This window comes from Oncorhynchus kisutch, linkage group LG7 (genome assembly GCF_002021735.2).
Source record: "Oncorhynchus kisutch isolate 150728-3 linkage group LG7, Okis_V2, whole genome shotgun sequence".
Taxonomy (NCBI): Eukaryota; Metazoa; Chordata; class Actinopteri; order Salmoniformes; family Salmonidae; genus Oncorhynchus; species Oncorhynchus kisutch.
The window spans coordinates 54,992,005-55,017,004 of NC_034180.2; the positions used below are offsets into that span (position 1 = coordinate 54,992,005).

The 25,000-nt window shown below is 43.1% G+C and overlaps 1 protein-coding gene across 1 annotated transcript in view; it reads right to left on the bottom strand.

Annotated features, from left to right (window-relative positions):
- Positions 1–25,000, bottom strand: part of LOC109886108 (polypeptide N-acetylgalactosaminyltransferase 16) — a 51,489-nt gene that overhangs the window by 25,671 nt on the left and 818 nt on the right. The window contains exons 2-5 of the mRNA XM_031829375.1: positions 8,001–8,185; positions 7,119–7,217; positions 6,966–7,033; positions 567–632 (exon numbers count right to left, since the gene is read on the bottom strand). Coding sequence (XP_031685235.1) covers positions 567–632; positions 6,966–7,033; positions 7,119–7,217; positions 8,001–8,185 — 418 coding nt within the window. The remainder of the gene's footprint in view (positions 1–566; positions 633–6,965; positions 7,034–7,118; positions 7,218–8,000; positions 8,186–25,000) is intronic.

The following is a 25,000-nucleotide window of genomic DNA, read 5'->3' on the forward strand; positions in this document are numbered from 1 at the left end:
GCCACTACAGTAGTGAGTCATTTAACAGACTCTCTGATCCAGAGCCACTACAGTAGTGAGTCATTTAACAGACTCTCTGATCCAGAGCCACTACAGTAGTGAGTCATTTAACAGACTCTCTGATCCAGAACCACTACAGTAGTGAGTCATTTAACAGACTCTCTGATCCAGAGCCACTACAGTAGTGAGTCATTTAACAGACTCTCTGATCCAGAGCCACTACAGTAGTGAGTCATTTAACAGACTCTCTGATCGAGAGCCAATACAGTAGTGAGTCATTTAGCAGACTCTCTGATCCAGAGCCACTACAGTAGTGAGTCATTTAACAGACTCTCTGATCCAGAGCCACTACAGTAGTGAGTCATTTAGCAGACTCTCTGATCCAGAGCCACTACAGTAGTGAGTCATTTAACAGACTCTCTGATCCAGTGAGTCATTTAACACACATTTTTATATAGATTTTTTATTTATTTACACTTATTTGTGTCATTCAAAATTAATTAATTAATTAACAAACACACACATACTTTCTTCACAAATGTAAATTGATTTAATTTGACACTCACCCTCTCGGCGGCCGTTCCTCAGGCAGCGTACTTTGGGGATCTGGGAGAGCAGCTGGCAGTCCTCAGCTGGAACCAGAGAGGATGTCTCGTTAGAAACACACACACACACACACACACACACACACACACACACACACACACACACACACACACACACACACACACACACACACACACACACACACTTCACTGATCTAACAGCCCTGCTAGAGTCCTGTATCAGAACCACTAACCTAACAGCCCGGCTAGAGTCCTGTATCAGAACCACTAACCTAACAGCCCGGCTAGAGTCCTGTATCAGAACCACTAACCTAACAGCCCGGCTAGAGTCCTGTATCAGAACCACTAACCTAACAGCCCGGCTAGAGTCCTGTATCAGAACCACTAACCTAACAGCCCGGCTAGAGTCCTGTATCAGAACCACTAACCTAACAGCCCGGCTAGAGTCCTGTATCAGAACCACTAACCCAACAGCCCGGCTAGAGTCCTGTATCAGAACCACTAACCTAACAGCCCGGCTAGAGTCCTGTATCAGAACCACTAACCTAACAGCCCTGCTAGAGTCCTGTATCAGAACCACTAACCTAACAGCCCGGCTAGAGTCCTGTAGAGAAGAACCGGCATCAGAACCACTAACCTAACAGCCCTGCTAGAGTCCTATATCAGAACCACTAACCTAACAGCCCGGCTAGAGTCCTGTATCAGAACCACTAACCTAACAGCCCTGCTAGAGTCCTGTATCAGAACCACTAACCTAACAGCCCGGCTAGAGTCCTGTATCAGAACCACTAATCTAACAGCCCGGCTAGAGTCCTGTATCAGAACCACTAATCTAACAGCCCGGCTAGAGTCCTGTATCAGAACCACTAACCTAACAGCCCGGCTAGAGTCCTGTATCAGAACCACTAACCTAACAGCCCGGCTAGAGTCCTGTATCAGAACCACTAACCTAACAGCCCGGCTAGAGTCCTGTATCAGAACCACTAACCTAACAGCCCGGCTAGAGTCCTGTATCAGAACCACTAACCTAACAGCCCTGCTAGAGTCCTGTATCAGAACCACTAACCTAACAGCCCGGCTAGAGTCCTGTATCAGAACCACTAACCTAACAGCCCGGCTAGAGTCCTGTATCAGAACCACTAACCTAACAGCCCGGCTAGAGTCCTGTATCAGAACCACTAACCTAACAGCCCGGCTAGAGTCCTGTATCAGAACCACTAACCTAACAGCCCGGCTAGAGTCCTGTATCAGAACCACTAACCTAACAGCCCGGCTAGAGTCCTGTATCAGAACCACTAACCTAACAGCCCGGCTAGAGTCCTGTATCAGAACCACTAACCTAACAGCCCGGCTAGAGTCCTGTATCAGAACCACTAACCCAACAGCCCGGCTAGAGTCCTGTATCAGAACCACTAACCTAACAGCCCGGCTAGAGTCCTGTATCAGAACCACTAACCTAACAGCCCGGCTAGAGTCCTGTATCAGAACCACTAACCTAACAGCCCGGCTAGAGTCCTGTATCAGAACCACTAATCTAACAGCCCGGCTAGAGTCCTGTATCAGAACCACTAACCTAACAGCCCTGCTAGAGTCCTGTATCAGAACCACTAACCTAACAGCCCTGCTAGAGTCCTGTAGAGAAGAACAGGCATCAGAACCACTAACCTAACAGCCCGGCTAGAGTCCTGTATCAGAACCACTAACCTAACAGCCCGGCTAGAGTCCTGTATCAGAACCACTAACCTAACAGCCCGGCTAGAGTCCTGTATCAGAACCACTAACCTAACAGCCCGGCTAGAGTCCTGTTGAGAATAATTTTCTGCTGCTTATGAGTTCCTTGATGGGGGATCGAGGACAACCATTGGTCGATAACTTTTAGGCTTTGTCAGCTGTTGTATGATTGACAGAGTATGTGTGTGTGTTTTGTGTGTTGTGTATGTGTGTGTGTTGTGTTCTGTGTTGTGTGTGTGTTTTGTGTTATGTGTTGTGTGTGTGTTGTGTATGTTGTGTGTTATGTGTCTGTTGTGTTGTGTGTGTTGTGTGTGTTTGTTGTGTGTGTTTGTTGTGTGTGTGTGTGTTGTGTATGTTGTATGTTTTGTGTGTGTGTGTGTTGTGTATTATGTGCCTGTCTGTCTGTCTGACTGCCTGCCCTCTGTCTGACTGTCTGTCTGACTGCCTGCCTGCCTGTCTGTCTGTCTGTCTGTCTGTCTGTCTGTCTGTCTGTCTGTCTGTCTGTCTGTCTGTCTGTCTGTCTGTCTGTCTGTCTGTCTGCCTGCCTGCCTGCCTGCCTGCCTGTCTGTCTGCCTGTCTGTCTGACTGTCTGTCTGTCTGTCTGTCTGTCTGTCTGTCTGTCTGTCTGTCTGCCTAACCGCTCGTCCGTCTGTTCATCTGTCCGTCTGTCTGGTGGAGTCACATGGTCCTTCCATCTCGATCAGTAACAGTGTCCTTGATTAAGGCAACAGTCCTCTAGTGATTAAGGCTAGCATTAAAAGGATTATCCTCCCCTGAGCTTCCTGGCCTGCAGAATGTTGCTAAACCCACATGGCCCCCTATGCCCTTCATAGTGCACTAGGGCCCATAGGGTTCAGCTCAAAAGAAGGGCCCTTCATGGCTTTTCTACTGAAGTAGTGTCATTTGCTGTCCAACCACCCAAAAATGTTTGTTTTTTAAAACTGTTAATTTACTGTTAATAATGTAGGACATTCAATTACTTCATGATAAAGTATGTTCTAATTCAATCCAAGGCAATAACAAACATATTGTTAAATTAATATGAGAGGTGTCTGTCCCAAACCCTGACTCCTAAACTTCATGTTATTATTGAGAGATGTCTGTCCCAAACCCTGACTCCTAAACTTCATGTTATTATTGAGAGATGTCTGTCCCAAACCCTGACTCCTAAACTTCATGTTATATCTACTGAGAGGTGTCTGTCCCAAACCCCGACTCCTAAACTTCATGTTATTACTGAAAGATGTCTGTCCCAAACCCTGACTCCTAAACTTCATGTTATTACTGAGAGGTGTCTGTCCCAAACCCCGACTCCTAAACTACATGTTATTACTGAGAGATGTCTGTCCCAAACCCTGACTCCTAAACTACATGTTATATCTACTGAGAGGTGTCTGTCCCAAACCCTGACTCCTAAACTTCATGTTATTACTGAGAGATGTCTGTCCCAAACCCTGACTCCTAAACTTCATGTTATTACTGAGAGATGTCTGTCCCAAACCCTGACTCCTAAACTTCATGTTATTACTGAGAGATGTCTGTCCCAAACCCTGACTCCTAAACTTCATGTTATATCTACTGAGAGGTGTCTGTCCCAAACCCTGACTCCTAAACTACATGTTATTACTGAGAGATGTCTGTCCCAAACCCTGACTCCTAAAATTCATGTTATATCTACTGAGAGGTGTCTGTCCCAAACCCTGACTCCTAAACTTCATGTTATATCTACTGAGAGGTGTCTGTCCCAAACCCCGACTCCTAAACTACATGTTATATCTACTGAGAGGTGTCTGTCCCAAACCCCGACTCCTAAACTACATGTTATATCTACTGAGGTGTGTCTGTCCCAAACCCTGACTCCTAAACTACATGTTATATCTACTGAGAGGTGTCTGTCCCAAACCCCGACTCCTAAACTACATGTTATATCTACTGAGGTGTGTCTGTCCCAAACCCTGACTCCTAAACTACATGTTATATCTACTGAGAGGTGTCTGTCCCAAACCCCGACTCCTAAACTACATGTTATATCTACTGAGGTGTGTCTGTCCCAAACCCTGACTCCTAAACTACATGTTATATCTACTGAGAGGTGTCTGTCCCAAACCCCGACTCCTAAACTACATGTTATTATTGAGAGGTGTCTGTCCCAAACCCTGACTCCTAAACTACATGTTATATCTACTGAGAGGTGTCTGTCCCAAACCCTGACTCCTAAACTTCATGTTATTATTGAGAGGTGTCTGTCCCAAACCCTGACTCCTAAACTTCATGTTATTATTGAGAGGTGTCTGTCCCAAACCCTGACTCCTAAACTACATGTTATTATTGAGAGGTGTCTGTCCCAAACCCTGACTCCTAAACTACATGTTATTATTGAGAGGTGTCTGTCCCAAACCCTGACTCCTAAACTTCATATTATTATTGAGAGGTGTCTGTCCCAAACCCTGACTCCTAAACTTCATGTTATTATTGAGAGGTGTCTGTCCCAAACCCTGACTCCTAAACTACATGTTATATCTACTGAGAGGTGTCTGTCCCAAACCCGACTCCTAAACTACATGTTATATCTACTGAGGTGTGTCTGTCCCAAACCCTGACTCCTAAACTACATGTTATATCTACTGAGAGGTGTCTGTCCCAAACCCTGACTCCTAAACTTCATGTTATTATTGAGAGGTGTCTGTCCCAAACCCTGACTCCTAAACTTCATGTTATTATTGAGAGGTGTCTGTCCCAAACCCTGACTCCTAAACTACATGTTATTATTGAGAGGTGTCTGTCCCAAACCCTGACTCCTAAACTACATGTTATTATTGAGAGGTGTCTGTCCCAAACCCTGACTCCTAAACTTCATGTTATTATTGAGAGGTGTCTGTCCCAAACCCTGACTCCTAAACTTCATGTTATTATTGAGAGGTGTCTGTCCCAAACCCTGACTCCTAAACTTCATGTTATTATTGAGAGGTGTCTGTCCCAAACCCTGACTCCTAAACTACATGTTATATCTACTGAGAGGTGTCTGTCCCAAACCCGACTCCTAAACTACATGTTATATCTACTGAGGTGTGTCTGTCCCAAACCCTGACTCCTAAACTACATGTTATATCTACTGAGAGGTGTCTGTCCCAAACCCTGACTCCTAAACTTCATGTTATTATTGAGAGGTGTCTGTCCCAAACCCTGACTCCTAAACTTCATGTTATTATTGAGAGGTGTCTGTCCCAAACCCTGACTCCTAAACTACATGTTATTATTGAGAGGTGTCTGTCCCAAACCCTGACTCCTAAACTACATGTTATTATTGAGAGGTGTCTGTCCCAAACCCTGACTCCTAAACTTCATGTTATTATTGAGAGGTGTCTGTCCCAAACCCTGACTCCTAAACTTCATGTTATTATTGAGAGGTGTCTGTCCCAAACCCTGACTCCTAAACTTCATGTTATTATTGAGAGGTGTCTGTCCCAAACCCTGACTCCTAAACTTCATGTTATTATTGAGAGGTGTCTGTCCCAAACCCTGACTCCTAAACTTCATGTTATTATTGAGAGGTGTCTGTCCCAAACCCTGACTCCTAAACTTCATGTTATTATTGAGAGGTATCTGTCCCAAACCCTGACTCCTAAACTTCATGTTATTATTGAGAGGTGTCTGTCCCAAACCCTGACTCCTAAACTTCATGTTATTACTGAGAGATGTCTGTCCCAAACCCTGACTCCTAAACTACATGTTATATCTACTGAGGTGTGTCTGTCCCAAACCCCGACTCCTAAACTACATGTTATATCTACTGAGGTGTGTCTGTCCCAAACCCCGACTCCTAAACTACATGTTATATCTACTGAGAGGTGTCTGTCCCAAACCCCGACTCCTAAACTACATGTTATATCTACTGAGGTGTGTCTGTCCCAAACTCTGACTCCTAAACTACATGTTATATCTACTGAGGTGTGTCTGTCCCAAACCCCGACTCCTAAACTCATGTTTGAAAATGTATTTTTTTACTAGAAAGGACCTACTGCTGCTCAAACCTCCTGTTAGGAAACTGTGCCAGCATCGACATCTGTGTGTGTGTGTGTGTGTGTGTGTGTGTGTGTGTGTGTGTGTGTGTGTGTGTGTGTGTGTGTGTGTGTGTGTGTGTGCGTGCGTGCGTGCGTGCGTGCGTGCGTGCGTGCGTGCGTGCGTGCGTGCGTGCGTGTGACTGATAGGGTGTTCCGAGTGAGGTCATATCATTCTCCTGGCTGACTTTAATTAAATGACCCAATCTCTTGCGACAACAGATCCTGGATACATCCCTTGACCAAGCTCCAGTCTAAATCTCTGAACATGTCCTCTTTATTCCACCTCTCATGGTCTCCCCGTCTGTCTCTTCATGTGTTTCTCCATGTGTTTTTTCAAGGTCAAAACAGCACAGACAGAAATAGAGAGAATCAGCTCTGAACATCTTGTAAAGAGACTCGTAAAGAGTAGAGACGGAAAGAGAACGAACAGGGATCTCACAGAGAGAGCAGGTTTATTGTCAGAGCCTCACGGTGTGAGCCGTGTAAAGACTAGAGACTATTTAAAGAGGAGAACTGAGAACAAGAAGAGAGGCCTCACGGTGTGAGCCGTGTAAAGACTAGAGACTATTTAAAGAGGAGGGACTGAGAACAAGAAGAGAGGCCTCACGGTCGGTACTGAAGTCGTCTATCAGGATGATCTCCTGGATCAGAGAGGGAGGGCTCCTCATCAGGACACTGAGAGAGGGAGAGAAAAGGCAGCATTAAACACTAAATCAGAGGGTCGATTCTTCATTGTGAAAGGCACAAAATGGTTCCTTACCTTTTGATGGTGCGGAGCAGGGTGGAGCGAGCTTCATTGTGGAAGGTGATGATGATGCTCGTAGGAGGAAGGTTAGCGTCGTAATTCACGGAGGCACATCTACAAACATTTAAGAAGAAACATTGTTTTAGTAAAGTATTCACACCTACTGTGCCTATTGTCCCGTTCACCCTGCACATGAAGGCAATACCACCATAAATCCTAACATATGGTTGCTTTTATAACTTTTTAAGACACCTGTAGTGTCGTGTGTCTCTGATGACCCGCTAGGAGCCGAGTCGGTCTGTGTGTAAGTCACCTGTAGTGTCGTGTGTCTCTGATGACCCGCTCTGAGCCGAGTCGGTCTGTGTGTAAGTCACCTGTAGTGTCTCTGATGACCCGCTAAGAGCCCAGTCGGTCTGTGTGTAGTCACCTGTAGTGTCGTGTGTCTCTGATGGCCCGCTCGGAGCCGAGTCGGTCTGTGTGTAGTCACCTGTAGTGTCGTGTGTCTCTGATGACCCGCTAGGAGCCGAGTCGGTCTGTGTGTAGTCACCTGTAGTGTCGTGTGTCTCTGATGACCCGCTCTGAGCCGAGTCGGTCTGTGTGTAAGTCACCTGTAGTGTCTCTGATGACCCGCTAAGAGCCCAGTCGGTCTGTGTGTAAGTCACCTGTAGTGTCGTGTGTCTCTGATGGCCCGCTAAGAGCCCAGTCGGTCTGTGTGTAGTCACCTGTAGTGTCGTGTGTCTCTGATGACCCGCTAGGAGCCGAGTCGGTCTGTGTGTAGTCACCTGTAGTGTCGTGTGTCTCTGATGACCCGCTCTGAGCCGAGTCGGTCTGTGTGTAAGTCACCTGTAGTGTCTCTGATGACCCGCTAAGAGCCCAGTCGGTCTGTGTGTAAGTCACCTGTAGTGTCGTGTGTCTCTGATGGCCCGCTCGGAGCCGAGTCGGTCGCTCTCAGCCAGGTTGAAGGCGTGGTCTCTGTAGGGGTCGTCTCCCGCCTTCAGCTGTTTCCCCAACAGGTACGCCTTCTCATCGAAACTCCCTATGAGCTGACCCTGCTGCGGCTCCGCCCGTGGGGACTGGGTCATCTGCAGGGGGAAGTTAGAGTTTAGATGTGGCAGCACACAGAGGTCAGGGGTCAAAACACAGGAAGCTGAGGTCAGAAGGAAAGATGGGTCACCAGTTAGAAGATGTTTCAGTCTAATTGATTGTCAACTCTCATCTCTCAACACTGTAGATATTTGGTAACGCTATCAACCCTGTTTGAAAACATCACATTCTCCATCATCCTCAAAGGTCTGAGACACCCAGTCTCTAGCATGACTCTAATGTTATCTGCATGAACTAGAATCTGACTCTAATGTTATCTGAACTAGAATCTGACTCTAATGTTATCTGAACTAGAATCTGACTCTAATGGTATCTGAACTAGAATCTGACTCTAATGTTATCTGAACTAGAATCTGACTCGAATGTTATCTGAACTAGAATCTCACTCTAATGTTATCTGAACTAGAGTCTGACTCTAATGATATCTGAACTAGAATCTGACTCTAATGGTATCTATATGAACTAGAATCTGACTCTAATGTCATATGAACTAGAGTCTGACTCTAATGATATCTGAACTAGAATCTGACTCTAATGGTATCTATATGAACTAGAATCTGACTCTAATGGTATCTATATGAACTAGAATCTGACTCTAATGATGTCTATATTAACTAGAATCTGACTCTAATGGTATCTATATGAACTAGAATCTGACTCTAATGGTATCTGAACTAGAATCTGACTCTAATGATATCTGAACTAGAATCTGACTCTAATGGTATCTATATGAACTAGAATCTGACTCTAATGGTATCTATATGAACTAGAATCTGACTATAATGTTATCTGAACTAGAATCTGACTCTAATGGTATCTCTATGAACTAGAATCTGACTCTAATGGTATCTGAACTAGAATCTGACTCTAATGATATCTGAACTAGAATCTGACTCTAATGGTATCTATATGAACTAGAATCTGACTCTAATGGTATCTATATGAACTAGAATCTGACTCTAATGATATCTGAACTAGAATCTGACTCTAATGATATCTGAACTAGAATCTGACAAAAATGTTATCTGAACTAGAATCTGACTCTAATGGTATCTCTATGAACTAGAATCTGACTCTAATGTTATCTGAACTAGAATCTGACTCTAATGTTATCTGAACTAGAATCTGACTCTAATGTTATCTGAACAAGAATCTGACTCTAATGTTATCTGAACTAGAATCTGACTCGAATGTTATCTGAACTAGAATCTGGCTCTAATGTTATCTGAACAAGAATCTGACTCTAATGTTATCTGAACTAGAATCTGACTCTAATGTTATCTGAACTAGAATCTGACTCTAATGATATCTATATTAACTAGAATCTGACTCTAATGTTATCTGAACTAGAATCTGACTCTAATGTTATCTGAACTAGAATCTGACTCTAATGTTATCTGAACTAGAATCTGACTCGAATGTTATCTGAACTAGAATCTGACTCTAATGTTATCTGAACTAGAATCTGACTCTAATGTTATCTGAACTAGAATCTGACTCTAATGTTATCTGAACTAGAATCTGACTCTAATGGTATCTCTATGAACTAGAATCTGACTCTAATGATATCTCAACTAGAATCTAACTCTAATGATATCTATATTAACTAGAATCTGACTCTAATGTTATCTGAACTAGAATCTGACTCTAATGTTATCTGAACAAGAATCTGACTCTAATGTTATCTGAACTAGAATCTGACTCTAATGTTATCTGAACTAGAATCTGACTCTAATGTTATCTGAACTAGAATCTGACTCTAATGTTTCTGAACTAGAATCTGACTCTAATGTTATCTGAACTAGAATCTGACTCTAATGGTATCTCTATGAACTAGAATCTGACTCTAATGATATCTGAACTAGAAGCTGACTCTAATGGTATCTCAATGAACTAGAATCTGACTCTAATGATATCTATATTAACTAGAATCTGACTCTAATGTTATCTGAACAAGAATCTGGCTCTAATGGTATCTCTATGAACTAGAATCTGACTCTAATGTTATCTGAACTAGAATCTGACTCTAATGTTATCTGAACTAGAATCTGACTCTAATGATATCTGAACTAGAATCTGACTCTAATGTTATCTGAACTAGAATCTGACTCTAATGTTATCTGAACTAGAATCTGACTCTAATGGTATCTGAACTAGAATCTGACTCTAATGGTATCTGAACTAGAATCTGACTCTAATGTTATCTGAACTAGAATCTGACTCTAATGTTATCTATATGAACTAGAATCTGACTCTAATGATATCTGAACTAGAATCTGACTCTAATGATATCTGAACTAGAATCTGACTCTAATGGTATCTATATGAACTAGAATCTGACTCTAATGGTATCTCTATGAACTAGAATCTGACTCTAATGTTATCTGAACTAGAATCTGACTCTAATGATATCTGAACTAGAATCTGACTCTAATGATATCTGAACTAGAATCTGACAAAAATCTTATCTGAACTAGAATCTGACTCGAATGGTATCTGAACAAGAATCTGACTCTAATGTTATCTGAACTAGAATCTGACTCTAATGATATCTATATTAACTAGAATCTGACTCTAATGTTATCTGAACTAGAATCTGACTCTAATGGTATCTCTATGAACTAGAATCTGACTCTAATGATATCTATATTACCTAGAATCTGACTCTAATGTTATCTGAACAAGAATCTGGCTCTAATGGTATCTCTATGAACTAGAATCTGACTCTAATGTTATCTGAACTAGAATCTGACTCTAATGTTATCTGAACTAGAATCTGACTCTAATGATATCTGAACTAGAATCTGACTCTAATGTTATCTGAACTAGAATCTGACTCTAATGTTATCTGAACTAGAATCTGACTCTAATGGTATCTGAACTAGAATCTGACTCTAATGGTATCTGAACTAGAATCTGACTCTAATGGTATCTGAACTAGAATCTGACTCTAATGTTATCTGAACTAGAATCTGACTCTAATGTTATCTATATGAACTAGAATCTGACTCTAATGATATCTGAACTAGAATCTGACTCTAATGATATCTATATGAACTAGAATCTGACTCTAATGATATCTATATGAACTAGAATCTGACTCTAATGATATCGATATGAACTAGAATCTGACTCTAATGTTATCTGAACTAGAATCTGACTCTAATGTTATCTATATGAACTAGAATCTGACTCTAATGTTATCTGAACTAGAATTTGACTCTAATGATATCTGAACTAGAATCTGACTCTAATGGTATCTATATGAACTAGAATCTGACTATAATGTTATCTGAACTAGAATCTGACTCTAATGGTATCTCTATGAACTAGAATCTGACTCTAATGTTATCTGAACTAGAATCTGACTCTAATGATATCTGAACTAGAATCTGACTCTAATGATATCTGAACTAGAATCTGACTCTAATGATATCTGAACTAGAATCTGACAAAAATCTTATCTGAACTAGAATCTGACTCGAATGGTATCTGAACAAGAATCTGACTCTAATGTTATCTGAACTAGAATCTGACTCTAATGATATCTATATTAACTAGAATCTGACTCTAATGTTATCTGAACTAGAATCTGACTCTAATGGTATCTCTATGAACTAGAATCTGACTCTAATGATATCTATATTACCTAGAATCTGACTCTAATGTTATCTGAACAAGAATCTGGCTCTAATGGTATCTCTATGAACTAGAATCTGACTCTAATGTTATCTGAACTAGAATCTGACTCTAATGTTATCTGAACTAGAATCTGACTCTAATGATATCTGAACTAGAATCTGACTCTAATGTTATCTGAACTAGAATCTGACTCTAATGTTATCTGAACTAGAATCTGACTCTAATGGTATCTGAACTAGAATCTGACTCTAATGGTATCTGAACTAGAATCTGACTCTAATGGTATCTGAACTAGAATCTGACTCTAATGTTATCTGAACTAGAATCTGACTCTAATGTTATCTATATGAACTAGAATCTGACTCTAATGATATCTGAATAGAATCTGACTCTAATGATATCTATATGAACTAGAATCTGACTCTAATGATATCTATATGAACTAGAATCTGACTCTAATGATATCGATATGAACTAGAATCTGACTCTAATGTTATCTGAACTAGAATCTGACTCTAATGGTATCTATATGAACTAGAATCTGACTCTAATGTTATCTGAACTAGAATTTGACTCTAATGATATCTGAACTAGAATCTGACTCTAATGGTATCTATATGAACTAGAATCTGACTATAATGTTATCTGAACTAGAATCTGACTCTAATGGTATCTCTATGAACTAGAATCTGACTCTAATGATATCTATATTAACTAGAATCTGACTCTAATGTTATCTGAACTAGAATCTGACTCTAATGGTATCTCTATGAACTAGAATCTGACTCTAATGATATCTATATTACCTAGAATCTGACTCTAATGTTATCTGAACAAGAATCTGGCTCTAATGGTATCTCTATGAACTAGAATCTGACTCTAATGTTATCTGAACTAGAATCTGACTCTAATCTTATCTGAACTAGAATCTGACTCGAATGGTATCTGAACAAGAATCTGACTCTAATGTTATCTGAACTAGAATCTGACTCTAATGATATCTATATTAACTAGAATCTGACTCTAATGTTATCTGAACTAGAATCTGACTCTAATGGTATCTCTATGAACTAGAATCTGACTCTAATGATATCTATATTACCTAGAATCTGACTCTAATGTTATCTGAACAAGAATCTGGCTCTAATGGTATCTCTATGAACTAGAATCTGACTCTAATGTTATCTGAACTAGAATCTGACTCTAATGTTATCTGAACTAGAATCTGACTCTAATGATATCTGAACTAGAATCTGACTCTAATGTTATCTGAACTAGAATCTGACTCTAATGTTATCTGAACTAGAATCTGACTCTAATGGTATCTGAACTAGAATCTGACTCTAATGGTATCTGAACTAGAATCTGACTCTAATGGTATCTGAACTAGAATCTGACTCTAATGTTATCTGAACTAGAATCTGACTCTAATGTTATCTATATGAACTAGAATCTGACTCTAATGATATCTGAATAGAATCTGACTCTAATGATATCTATATGAACTAGAATCTGACTCTAATGATATCTATATGAACTAGAATCTGACTCTAATGATATCGATATGAACTAGAATCTGACTCTAATGTTATCTGAACTAGAATCTGACTCTAATGGTATCTATATGAACTAGAATCTGACTCTAATGTTATCTGAACTAGAATTTGACTCTAATGATATCTGAACTAGAATCTGACTCTAATGGTATCTATATGAACTAGAATCTGACTATAATGTTATCTGAACTAGAATCTGACTCTAATGGTATCTCTATGAACTAGAATCTGACTCTAATGTTATCTGAACTAGAATCTGACTCTAATGATATCTGAACTAGAATCTGACTCTAATGATATCTGAACTAGAATCTGACTCTAATGATATCTGAACTAGAATCTGACAAAAATGTTATCTGAACTAGAATCTGACTCGAATGGTATCTGAACAAGAATCTGACTCTAATGTTATCTGAACTAGAATCTGACTCTAATGATATCTATATTAACTAGAATCTGACTCTAATGTTATCTGAACTAGAATCTGACTCTAATGTTATCTGAACTAGAATCTGACTCTAATGTTATCTGAACTAGAATCTGACTCGAATGTTATCTGAACTAGAATCTGACTCTAATGTTATCTGAACTAGAATCTGACTCTAATGTTATCTGAACTAGAATCTGACTCTAATGTTATCTGAACTAGAATCTGACTCTAATGATATCTATATTAAGTAGAATCTGACTCTAATGTTATCTGAACTAGAATCTGACTCTAATGTTATCTGAACTAGAATCTGACTCTAATGTTATCTGAACTAGAATCTGACTCTAATGATATCTATATGAACTAGAATCTGACTCTAATGATATCTATATGAACTAGAATCTGACTCTAATGGTATCTGAACTAGAATCTGACTCTAATGATATCTGAACTAGAATCTGACTCTAATGATATCTATATGAACTAGAATCTGACTCTAATGATATCTCTAACTCTTAACTGTAATCTTTCAACCCAGAGATTTCATCATAATGAGTGTTTCCATTCAACTTTAATAGAGAGACAGAGGACACAGAGGATGACAGAGAAACAGAGGACACAGAGGATGACAGAGAGAGAGAGAGAGGACACAGAGGATGACAGAGAGACAGAAGACACAGCGGATGACAGAGAGAGAGACAGAGGACACAGAGGATGACAGAGAGACAGAGGACACAGGGGATGACAGAGAGAGAAACAGAGGACACAGAGGATGACAGAGAAACAGAGGACACAGGGGATGACAGAGAGAGAGACAGAGGACACAGGGGATGACAGAGAGAGAGACAGAGGACACAGGGGATGATAGAGAAACAGAGGACACAGGGGATGACAGAGAGAGAGACAGAGGACACAGGGGATGACGGAGAAACAGAGGACACAGAGCACGACAGAGAAACAGAGGACACAGAGCATGACAGAGAGACAGAGGACACAGAGGATGACAGAGAGAGAGACAGAGGACACAGAGGATGACAGAGAGAGAGAGACAGAGGACACAGAGGATGACAGAGAGAGAGACAGAGGACACAGGGGATGACAGAGAAACAGAGGACACAGAGCACGACAGAGAAACAGAGGACACAGAGCATGACAGAGAGACAGAGGACACAGAGGATGACAGAGAGAGAGACAGAGGACACAGAGGATGACAGAGAGAGAGAGACAGAGGACACAGAGGATGACAGAGAGACAGAGGACACAGAGGATGACAGAGAGAGAGACAGAGGACACAGAGGATGACAGAGAGAGAGACAGAGATCACAGGGGATGACAGAGAGACAGAGGACACAGAGGATGACAGAGAGAGAGACAGAGGACACAGGGGATGACAGAGAAACAGAGGATGACAGAGAGACAGAGGACACAGAGGATGACAGAGAGACAGAGGACACAGGGGATGACAGAGAGAGAGACAGAGGACACAGAGTTGGTGTAGGAGTGAGGCTGAGAGGAAAATAAAGTGGAAGAGAGGAACGATGATGACACAGGTGATGAATATTTGAAGAAAAGGGGGAGACGTTGTCTGAGGGAAAGAGAGGATAGAATTGAAGAGGAATGGAAAGAGAACTGAGAGAGAACTGCAGTTCTAGGTTATTAATGGTCTGTCAGGGGAGAAGCTTAAGCTTAGAGCTCACCCACACACACACACGCTCACACACACACACACACACACTCACACACACACACACACGCTCACACACACGCTCACACACACACACACGCTCACACACACGCTCACCCACACGCTCACACACACGCTCACCCACACACACACACACACGCTCACCGACACACACACACGCTCACACACACACACACACACACGCTCACCCACACGCTCACACACACGCTCACACACACACACACACACACTCACACACACACACACACGCTCACACACACGCTCACACACACACACACGCTCACACACACGCTCACCCACACGCTCACACACACGCTCACCCACACACACACACACACGCTCACCCACACACACACACGCTCACACACACACACACACACACACGCTCACCCACACACGCTCACACACACGCTCACCCACACACACACACGCTCACACACACGCTCACACACGCGCTCACACACGTGCTCACACACGCGCTCACACACACGCTCACACACCCACCCACACACACACGCTCACACACACGCTCACCCCACACACACACACGCTCACACACACGCTCACACACACACCCACCCACACACACACATGCTCACACACACGCTCAGACACACGCTCACACACACGCTCACACACACACACACACGCTCACACACACGCTCACACACACGCTCACACACGCGCTCACACACGCGCTCACACACACGCTCACACACACGCTCACACACCCACACACACACACGCTCACACACACACGCTCACACACACGCTCACACATACGCTCACACACGCGCTCACACACACGCTCACACACACACTCACACACGCGCTCACACACACGCTCACACACGCGCTCACACACACGCTCACACACACGCTCACACACACGCTCACACACGCACTCACACACGCGCTCACACACACCTAGAGAACAGAACTCTCTCAGATTAACTCCCATCCAGGGACCTTCATGACCTCACTTTCCATTTCTCAGGAGACGAGAACAAACTGAGAAAATGTGTCCCAAATGGCCCCTATTCCCTACATAGTGCACCAGGGGCCAAAGGGCTCTGGTCAAAAGTAGTGCACTATGTAGGGAATAGGGGGCCATTTATCCATATGAACTGCACACTGACTGGAATCTTTAAATCCAGATATTTCAATATATGTGATGTCTACAGGGTCTCCTAGATACACAGATGATGGGATGTCTACAGGGTCTCCTAGATACACAGATGATGGGATGTCTACAGGGTCTCCTAGATACACAGATGATGGGATGTCTACAGGGTCTCCTAGATACACAGATGATGGGATGTCTACAGGGTCTCCTAGATACACAGATGATGGGATGTCTACAGGGTCTCCTAGATACACAGATGATGGGATGTCTACAGGGTCTCCTAGATACACAGATGATGGGATGTCTACAGGGTCTCCTAGATACACAGATGATGGGATGTCTACAGGGTCTCCTAGATACACAGATGATGGGATGTCTACAGGGTCTCCTAGATACACAGATGATGGGATGTCTACAGGGTCTCCTAGATACACAGATGATGGGATGTCTACAGGGTCTCCTAGATACACAGATGATGGGATGTCTACAGGGTCTCCTAGATACACAGATGATGGGATGTCTACAGGGTCTCCTAGATACACAGATGATGGGATGTCTACAGGGTCTCCTAGATACACAGATGATGGGATGTCTACAGGGTCTCCTAGATACACAGATGATGGGATGTCTACAGGGTCTCCTAGATACACAGAATGGGAAGAATGGATTTCCTTACTGTTTCCAGACACACGCACACACACACACACACACAGACAGACAGACAGATAGACAGCTATTACTAAGAACCCTAAATGAACATTATTCCCCGATTGGTGATCGCTCTCTACCCACCTCTATGGTCACGTGATTACAGATGGCCCTCGTGGTATGAGTGCCGTCTGTCTAAGTCTATGGTCAGGTATTTAAACGGGCAGGTTGGTCCTCACCTCTGTTGTGTTTGTGTGGGATTTAGGCCCCTAATAGTCAGGCCAAGCAGTCATTTATCTGTTTCCCTTTGTGACTTGTAGTTGGTAAGGACTTATGTTAATTGACATTTGCATGCAGTAAATAGGCCTGTTTCATTAAGATGTTTAATAGGCCTGCTATTATTACACTGATCTATATTAAGCTTGGTCTCATGGTCTCATGGTTTGTGACTCCCCTGGGGGATCTGGAGCCATCAAACCCAATTACAAGGAGGGCTCTTATGACCTCATTTCAATGGCCTGAGACTCACTGCGTTGTCAGAGACTTGAAGTGACACTGCAACATTTACCAACCGGATATGCACAAATGGCACACACACACGCACGCAGAACTCAACCTACACACACACACACACACACACGCACGCAGAACTCAACCTACACACACACACACACACACGCACGCAGAACTCAACCTACACACACACACACACACACGCACGCAGAACTCAACCTACACACACACACACACACGCGCAATGAAGAGAAGGGGGGGGTTGAGTTCAACACAGCATGGAGGAGGGGGGGGTTGAGTTCAACACAGCATGGGGGGGGGGGGGGGGGGTTGAGTTCAACACAGCATGGAGGAGTGGGGGGGGGGGGGGTTGAGTTCAACACAACATGGAGGAGGAGGTGGGGGGGGTTGAGTTCAACACAGCATGGAGGAGGAGGGGGGGGGTTGAGTTCAACACAGCATGGAGGAGGAGGGGGGGTTGAGTTAAACACAGCATGGAGGAGGGGGGGGTTGAGTTCAACACAACATGGAGGAGGAGGAGGGTTGAGTTCAACACAGCATGGAGGAGGAGGGGGGGGGGGGGTTGAGTTCAACACAGCATGGAGGAGGAGGGGGGGGGGTTGAGTTCAACACAGCATGGAGGAGGAGGGGGGGGGGGTTGAGTTCAACACAGCATGGAGGAGGGGGGGGGGGGTTGAGTTCAACACAGCATGGAGGAGGGGGGGGGGGGTTGAGTTCAACACAGCATGGAGGGGGGGGGGGGGGGGGGGGTTGAGTTCAACACAGCATGGAGGAGGGGGGGGGGTTGAGTTCAACACAGCATGGAGGAGGAGGAGGGGGGTTGAGTTCAACACAGCATGGAGGAGGAGGGGGGGGGGGGGTTGAGTTCAACACAGCGTTGGGGAGGGGGGGTTGAGTTCAACACAGCATGGAGGGGGGGGGTTGAGTTCAACACAGCATGGAGGAGGGGGGGGGTTGAGTTCAACACAGCATGGAGGAGGAGGAGGGGGGTTGAGTTCAACACAGCATGGAGGGGGGGAGGGGGGTTGAGTTCAACACAGCATGGAGGAGGAGGGGGGGGGGTTGAGTTCAACACAGCATGGAGGGGGGGGGGGTTGAGTTCAACACAACATGGAGGAGGAGGGGGGGGGGTTGAGTTCAACACAGCATGGAGGAGGAGGGGGGGGGGTTGAGTTCAACACAGCATGGAGGGGGAGGGGGTGGTTGAGTTCAACACAACATGGAGGAGGAGGGGGGGGGGGTTGAGTTCAACACAGCATGGAGGGGGGGGGGGTTGAGTTCAACACAGCATGGAGGAGGGGGGGTTGAGTTCAACACAGCAGGGGGGAGGTGCGCTCATGGAAAAATAAATATAATGTAATGATGCACCCATAACAAACTAAACTCAAATTACATTACAGCACTGTTACGATAACATCACTGAATCTAATTTAATACCATGGTTCCTAAAGAAAGAGAGAAAGAAAGAAAGAAAGAAAGAAAGAAAGAAAGAAAGAAAGAAAGAAAGAAAGAAAGAAAGAAAGAAAGAGAGAGAAAAGTAGAAACTGGCACTGTCTCACTGGCATTTTCCAGCCCTAACGCCATGTTTCGGGAATTCACCTGTCTTATATCAGCTCGCTTGCGCTCAGATGGGAGGTGTGGAAATATTTGAGGTGTGTCCTTAAAAAAATTATCCAAAGTGCTTTCAGGCAGAACTGAATTTTCAGAATTTCAGGCAGAACTGATAGGCATATTTGAAACCAACCAAAAACTGGGTTTAGGGGTAATTTTTTTATATTTTAATACCTTTATTTAACCAGGTAGGCTAGTTGAGAACACCTTTATTTAACCAGGTAGGCTAGTTGAGAACACCTTTATTTAACCAGGTAGGCTAGTTGAGAACACCTTTATTTAACCAGGTAGGCTAGTTGAGAACAAGTTCTCATTTGCAACTGCGACCTGGCCAAGATAAAGCATAGCAGTGTGGACAGACAACAACAGAGTTACACATGGAGTAAACAATTAACAAGTCTATAACACAGTAGAATTTTTTTATTTTTAAAAGAGAGTCTATATACAATGTGTGCAAAATGCATGAGGAGGTAGGCGAATAATTAAAATTTTGCAGATTAACACTGGAGTGATAAATGATCAGATGGTCATGTACAGGTAGAGATATTGGTGTGCAAAAGAGCAGAAAAGTAAATAACTAAAAACAGTATGGGGATGAGTTAGGTAATAATGGGTGGGCTATTTACCAATAGACTATGTACAGCTGCAGCGATCGGTTAGCTGCTCAGATAGCAGATGTTTGAAGTTGGTGAGGGAAATAAAAGTCTCCCAAGTCTTTGCAGTTAGTTATGTTATGAATTTCGACAGCGGAAACTCAGCCTATCCAGCCATGACGCACACTGCCCATATGAACATGGAACAAGAGTAGCCTAATGTGCCTGTATACTTCCTAGTTAGAAACATATGGCATTTCCTATTTTTTTAAATATTTTTTTATAAAAACTAAGCATAGCCCCCCTCCTCTAAATTAAAGTTGCCCAATGCAATCGCAAAGTAGTCAAGACTGGCTCCTGAGACCACTAGGAAATAAATAGTAAATCACCAGAGCTTTATTAAAATATAAAGTTTGAGAGGAGTAAAACAGTGAGCTGACATTCCCTTTTTATCTTGGTAGGCTGGCCCACATTATTTTAGCCATGCAGATCGGGTTTTGGACGTGCTGTAAAACCCCCTCCAAGATGTTAGGCCACGTGTCCATCGTGAAACGAGGGATGAGATTATAACCTGATATTTAGAAGTTATCTGTAGCCTGTACAAACGGCTTGTTTTCCGTTGTATCCGCTCAAAACCCAAGCCCTCCTTTAGGCCTACTATAAATAACACTAACAGCAACGCGTGTCTTTATTCTGTCGATTTTATTATTGTTTTTCATTCGGTTTTATTGCAACCAAACGTATTAGAATGATTCCCCATCCTGGTTTTATGGGGACAACGTCCGCGGCGCGCTTGCAATTAAACTTCTGGAGATGTGTGAATGAGATCTGATCTGTAAAATGGTTCCGATTATGTTAAAAAAAAACACAGGTCTATTGGGGAGCATTGGAACGGTGAGCGGACATTATCTCTATTCATATAGGATTTTTGTCCAGCTACGGTGGAAAGTTTGGATGTGCGTAAAACCCTCCATAGTCTGCATTGTTTTAATATGTTATGCCCACGGAGAGAAATTATGGGGCCTGTAAATGTGACATAGCCTATCTACAACACGTTTTTATTTTGTTTAGAATTTGATTATAATTATTAATTCTCTTTTTAGGCCTGATCAATAATTCATTGAATCTTGCTTATTGACCATTTTTGGCATGTCCACGCTAAGCCATAATGTCATTTACAGTAGGCCTAGTCCCTATATCAGTGTGAACGCTATTGAAGACATACTGACAACAATGTGGACTGTAAAATGGGTTCAAGTTAACGTATTTAGCAAATAAAGGTCTACATTTTGTTATTTCGTTTCTGTAAGCCATTTAACAAACTATAAATGGACTAACATTGGAATTGGAGTTGATTCCACCGCAATACATAAAACACCGCAAATGCACGCCTTGAAGCAACCACGTATTTCGCTACGGAGCACGTTCTGATTGGCCATTGAAAGGACTAAGCCTCAACACAGCCACAACTTGTTTATTCATCAGAACACTGCCCCTTTTTGCGCCAACGCCAGCAAATGCACGGATCATTTTCATAGTGAATAGTTCAAATATTTCTGAAACACTCCTAAACCTATAGCGCTATCGCCTTGGCACAGATGTACCATTGCGTTAGGTTTGTTAAAATAGAGCCCGTCGTCTGTTTGGGATAGTTGTCATCCGCTGACGGCGGGAAATGGAATTGGGGACCCCAACTATAACGTCTTCTTAAAATGTTTTAATGATGATGAAGACAGGAATAAAGGTGAGGTTACACACTAACCAGAGATATTTGGTCTAATTCCTTGCCATAACTGTATCCTAGGGACTCATGATGGGGCATAAAGTCATCCTGAATGATGTCAGGAACCCCTGGTTGTCGAGGGCACCCTGTTGTCATGGAACATCACAGAGAGCACAAGGTGGTGTTCCCATTCTATGTTGTAGACACACTAATGGAATGTTCAGGATTAGGATTGGGTGGGTTAGGTGTTAGGGTTACGGGTTGGGGTTAAGGTTAAGGTTAGGTGTTAGGGTTACGGTTTGGGGTTAAGGTTAAGGTTAGGTGTTAGGGTTACGGGTTGGGGTTAAGGTTAGGTGTTAGGGTTACGGTTTGGGGTTAAGGTTAAGGTTAGGTGTTAGGGTTACGGTTTGGGGTTAAGGTTAGGTGTTAGGGTTACAGTTTGGGGTTAAGGTTATGTGTTAGGGTTACGGTTTGGGGTTAAGGTTAAGGTTAGGTGTTAGGGTTACGGTTTGGGGTTAAGGTTAGGTGTTAGGGTTACGGTTAGGTGTTAGGGTTACAGTTTGGGGTTAAGGTTAGGTATTAGGGTTACGGTTTGGGGTTAAGGTTAGGTGTTAGGGTTACGGTTTGGGGTTAAGGTTAGGTGTTAGGGTTACGGTTTGGGGTTAAGGTTAGGTGTTAGGGTTACGGTTTGGGGTTAAGGTTAGGTGTTAGGGTTACGGTTTGGGGTTAAGGTTAGGTGTTAGGGTTACGGTTAGGTGTTAGGGTTACAGTTTGGGGTTAAGGTTAGGTGTTAGGGTTACAGTTTGGGGTTAAGGTTAGGTGTTAGGGTTAAGGTTTGGGGTTAAGGTTAGGTGTTAGGGTTACGGTTTGGGGTTAAGGTTAGGTGTTAGGGTTACGGTTAGGTGTTAGGGTTACAGTTTGGGGTTAAGGTTAGGTGTTAGGGTTACAGTTTGGGGTTAAGGTTAGGTGTTAGGGTTACGGTTTGGGGTTAAGGTTAGGTGTTAGGGTTATGGTTAGGTGTTAGGGTTACAGTTTGGGGTTAAGGTTAGGTGTTAGGGTTACAGTTTGGGGTTAAGGTTAGGTGTTAGGGTTACAGTTGGGGTTAAGGTTAGGTGTTAGGGTTACAGTTTGGGGTTAAGGTTAGGTGTTAGGGTTACAGTTTGGGGTTAAGGTTAGGTGTTAGGGTTACAGTTTGGGGTTAAGGTTCGATGTTAGGGTTACAGTTTGGGGTTAAGGTTAGGTGTTAGGGTTACAGTTTGGGGTTAAGGTTAGGTGTTAGGGTTACGGTTTGGGGTTACGGTTACAGTTTGGGGTTAAGGTTAAGTGTTATTGTTACGGTTTGGGGTTAATGCACCTTGGAAATCCTTAATGCACCTTGGAAAGCACCTAACCTTAATAATGCACCTTGGAAAGCACATAACCTTAATGCACCTTGGAATATTACTGTTCACCCCTACAATTGTTTTTATTGGTGGGCCCAGCCACTCTTTGATGGTGCTCTGCATGTGCAATTAACAGCAGATGTTTTCCACACAAGTCATTGTAAACGAAAACTCAGATGTGATTGTGCTATTGTTTTTTTACTACAGTTAGGTCTACAAAACACTGAGATCATAGAACATAGTACCATATGTTTGCTTCATGGTTTACCTCATCTGGGGGCGGCAGGGTAGCCTAGTGGTTAGAGTGTTGGACTAGTAACAGGAAGGTTGCAAGTTCAAGCCCCCGAGCTGACAAATCTGCTGTTCTGTCCCTGAACAAGGCAGTTAACCCTAGGCCGTCATTGAAAATAAGAATTTGTTCTTAACTGACTTGCCTAGTTAAATAAATCAAATTTAAAAAATGTGGGAAACTCGTACCTCTCAACCTGCTCCCTTTCTCCATGTATGCAGACTGATGCATATTATATAGCCTGCTCCCTTTCTCCATGTATGCAGACTGATGCATATTATATAGCCTGCTCCCTTTCTCCATGTATGCAGACTGATGCATATTATATAGCCTGCTCCCTTTCTCCATGTATGCAGACTGATGCATATTATATAGCCTGCTCCCTTTCTCCATGTATGCAGACTGATGCATATTATATAGCCTGCTCCCTTTCTCCATATATGCAGACTGATGCATATTATATAGCCTTCTCCCTTTCTCCATATATGCAGACTGATGCATATTATATAGCCTGCTCCCATTCTCCATGTATGCAGACTGATGCATATTATATAGCCTGCTCCCTTTCTCCATATATGCAGACTGATGCATATTATAAAGCCTGCTCCCTTTCTCCATATATGCAGACTGTGGGTCTTTCATCAGCACGTGGGTCTTTCTTCCAATGCGTGAGCCACTAAGCACAGCTGACTGGATTTCATTGATCTAGTAAAAACTATCCCAAGGTAAGTGTTCCGTTTCTTGGAGCACTCGTCCCGAACTTTACTCGTTTTACAGCTCCATCAAGAACCTGTTATAAATGTTCCATTCATAGTTATGATAAAAAAAAACTGTCAGGAATTACAGGCCGCAAAAAATAAACACTCTGATTGGGTCATGAGAAACAAAGTGAAGAACACGTGAAGCTTCTTGAGAATAGATGATTGGTCCTGAAGAGAACATGTCATTCTTTTCCTATAGGTCAGAGGCCTAATAGGCATTAACCTGAGTAGATGACATGAAAACTGACAGTGAAATCCTAAAATAGGTTTTTCAGGTGGACAGGTTTGGGTAGGTTCCTTTCTAAAGGTAATCCGTTCCTCCCCAACCCTGCAGGTGGGCCTATAAAATATGTCAAGAATTCCCAATGGCATGTCCACGAGCCCGTAGAGCAGTGATTTTCCATGCACCCCTAGACACACGGAGCGATAAGACCCGGGAAAGAGCTCTATCACATCTAAACAAAGGAAATAGACGCCAAAAGAAATAAACGCGTGAAACGGCGAAAGAAGAGAAAGCTCATCCATCCCTGAACCGTCTCTGTAAAGGCTACAGACCTACATTTTGTCCTCCACCCCATATGCCATATTTGTATCTAAATGTTCAATGGGTCTCGGTTTATATCGCAGAGACTATGCTCTAGATTCTGCAACACATTCATAACAGTTGCATATCTACGCTCCAGACGGTGGCTACCCGCGGACGGCTCGGCTCTCAGGGCTAGCTCGGTTTGCTCCCTCATCCTTCAGAGTCTTACGGAAAGCCTCTTATGGGTTATTCGGGTCCTGTGGCAGC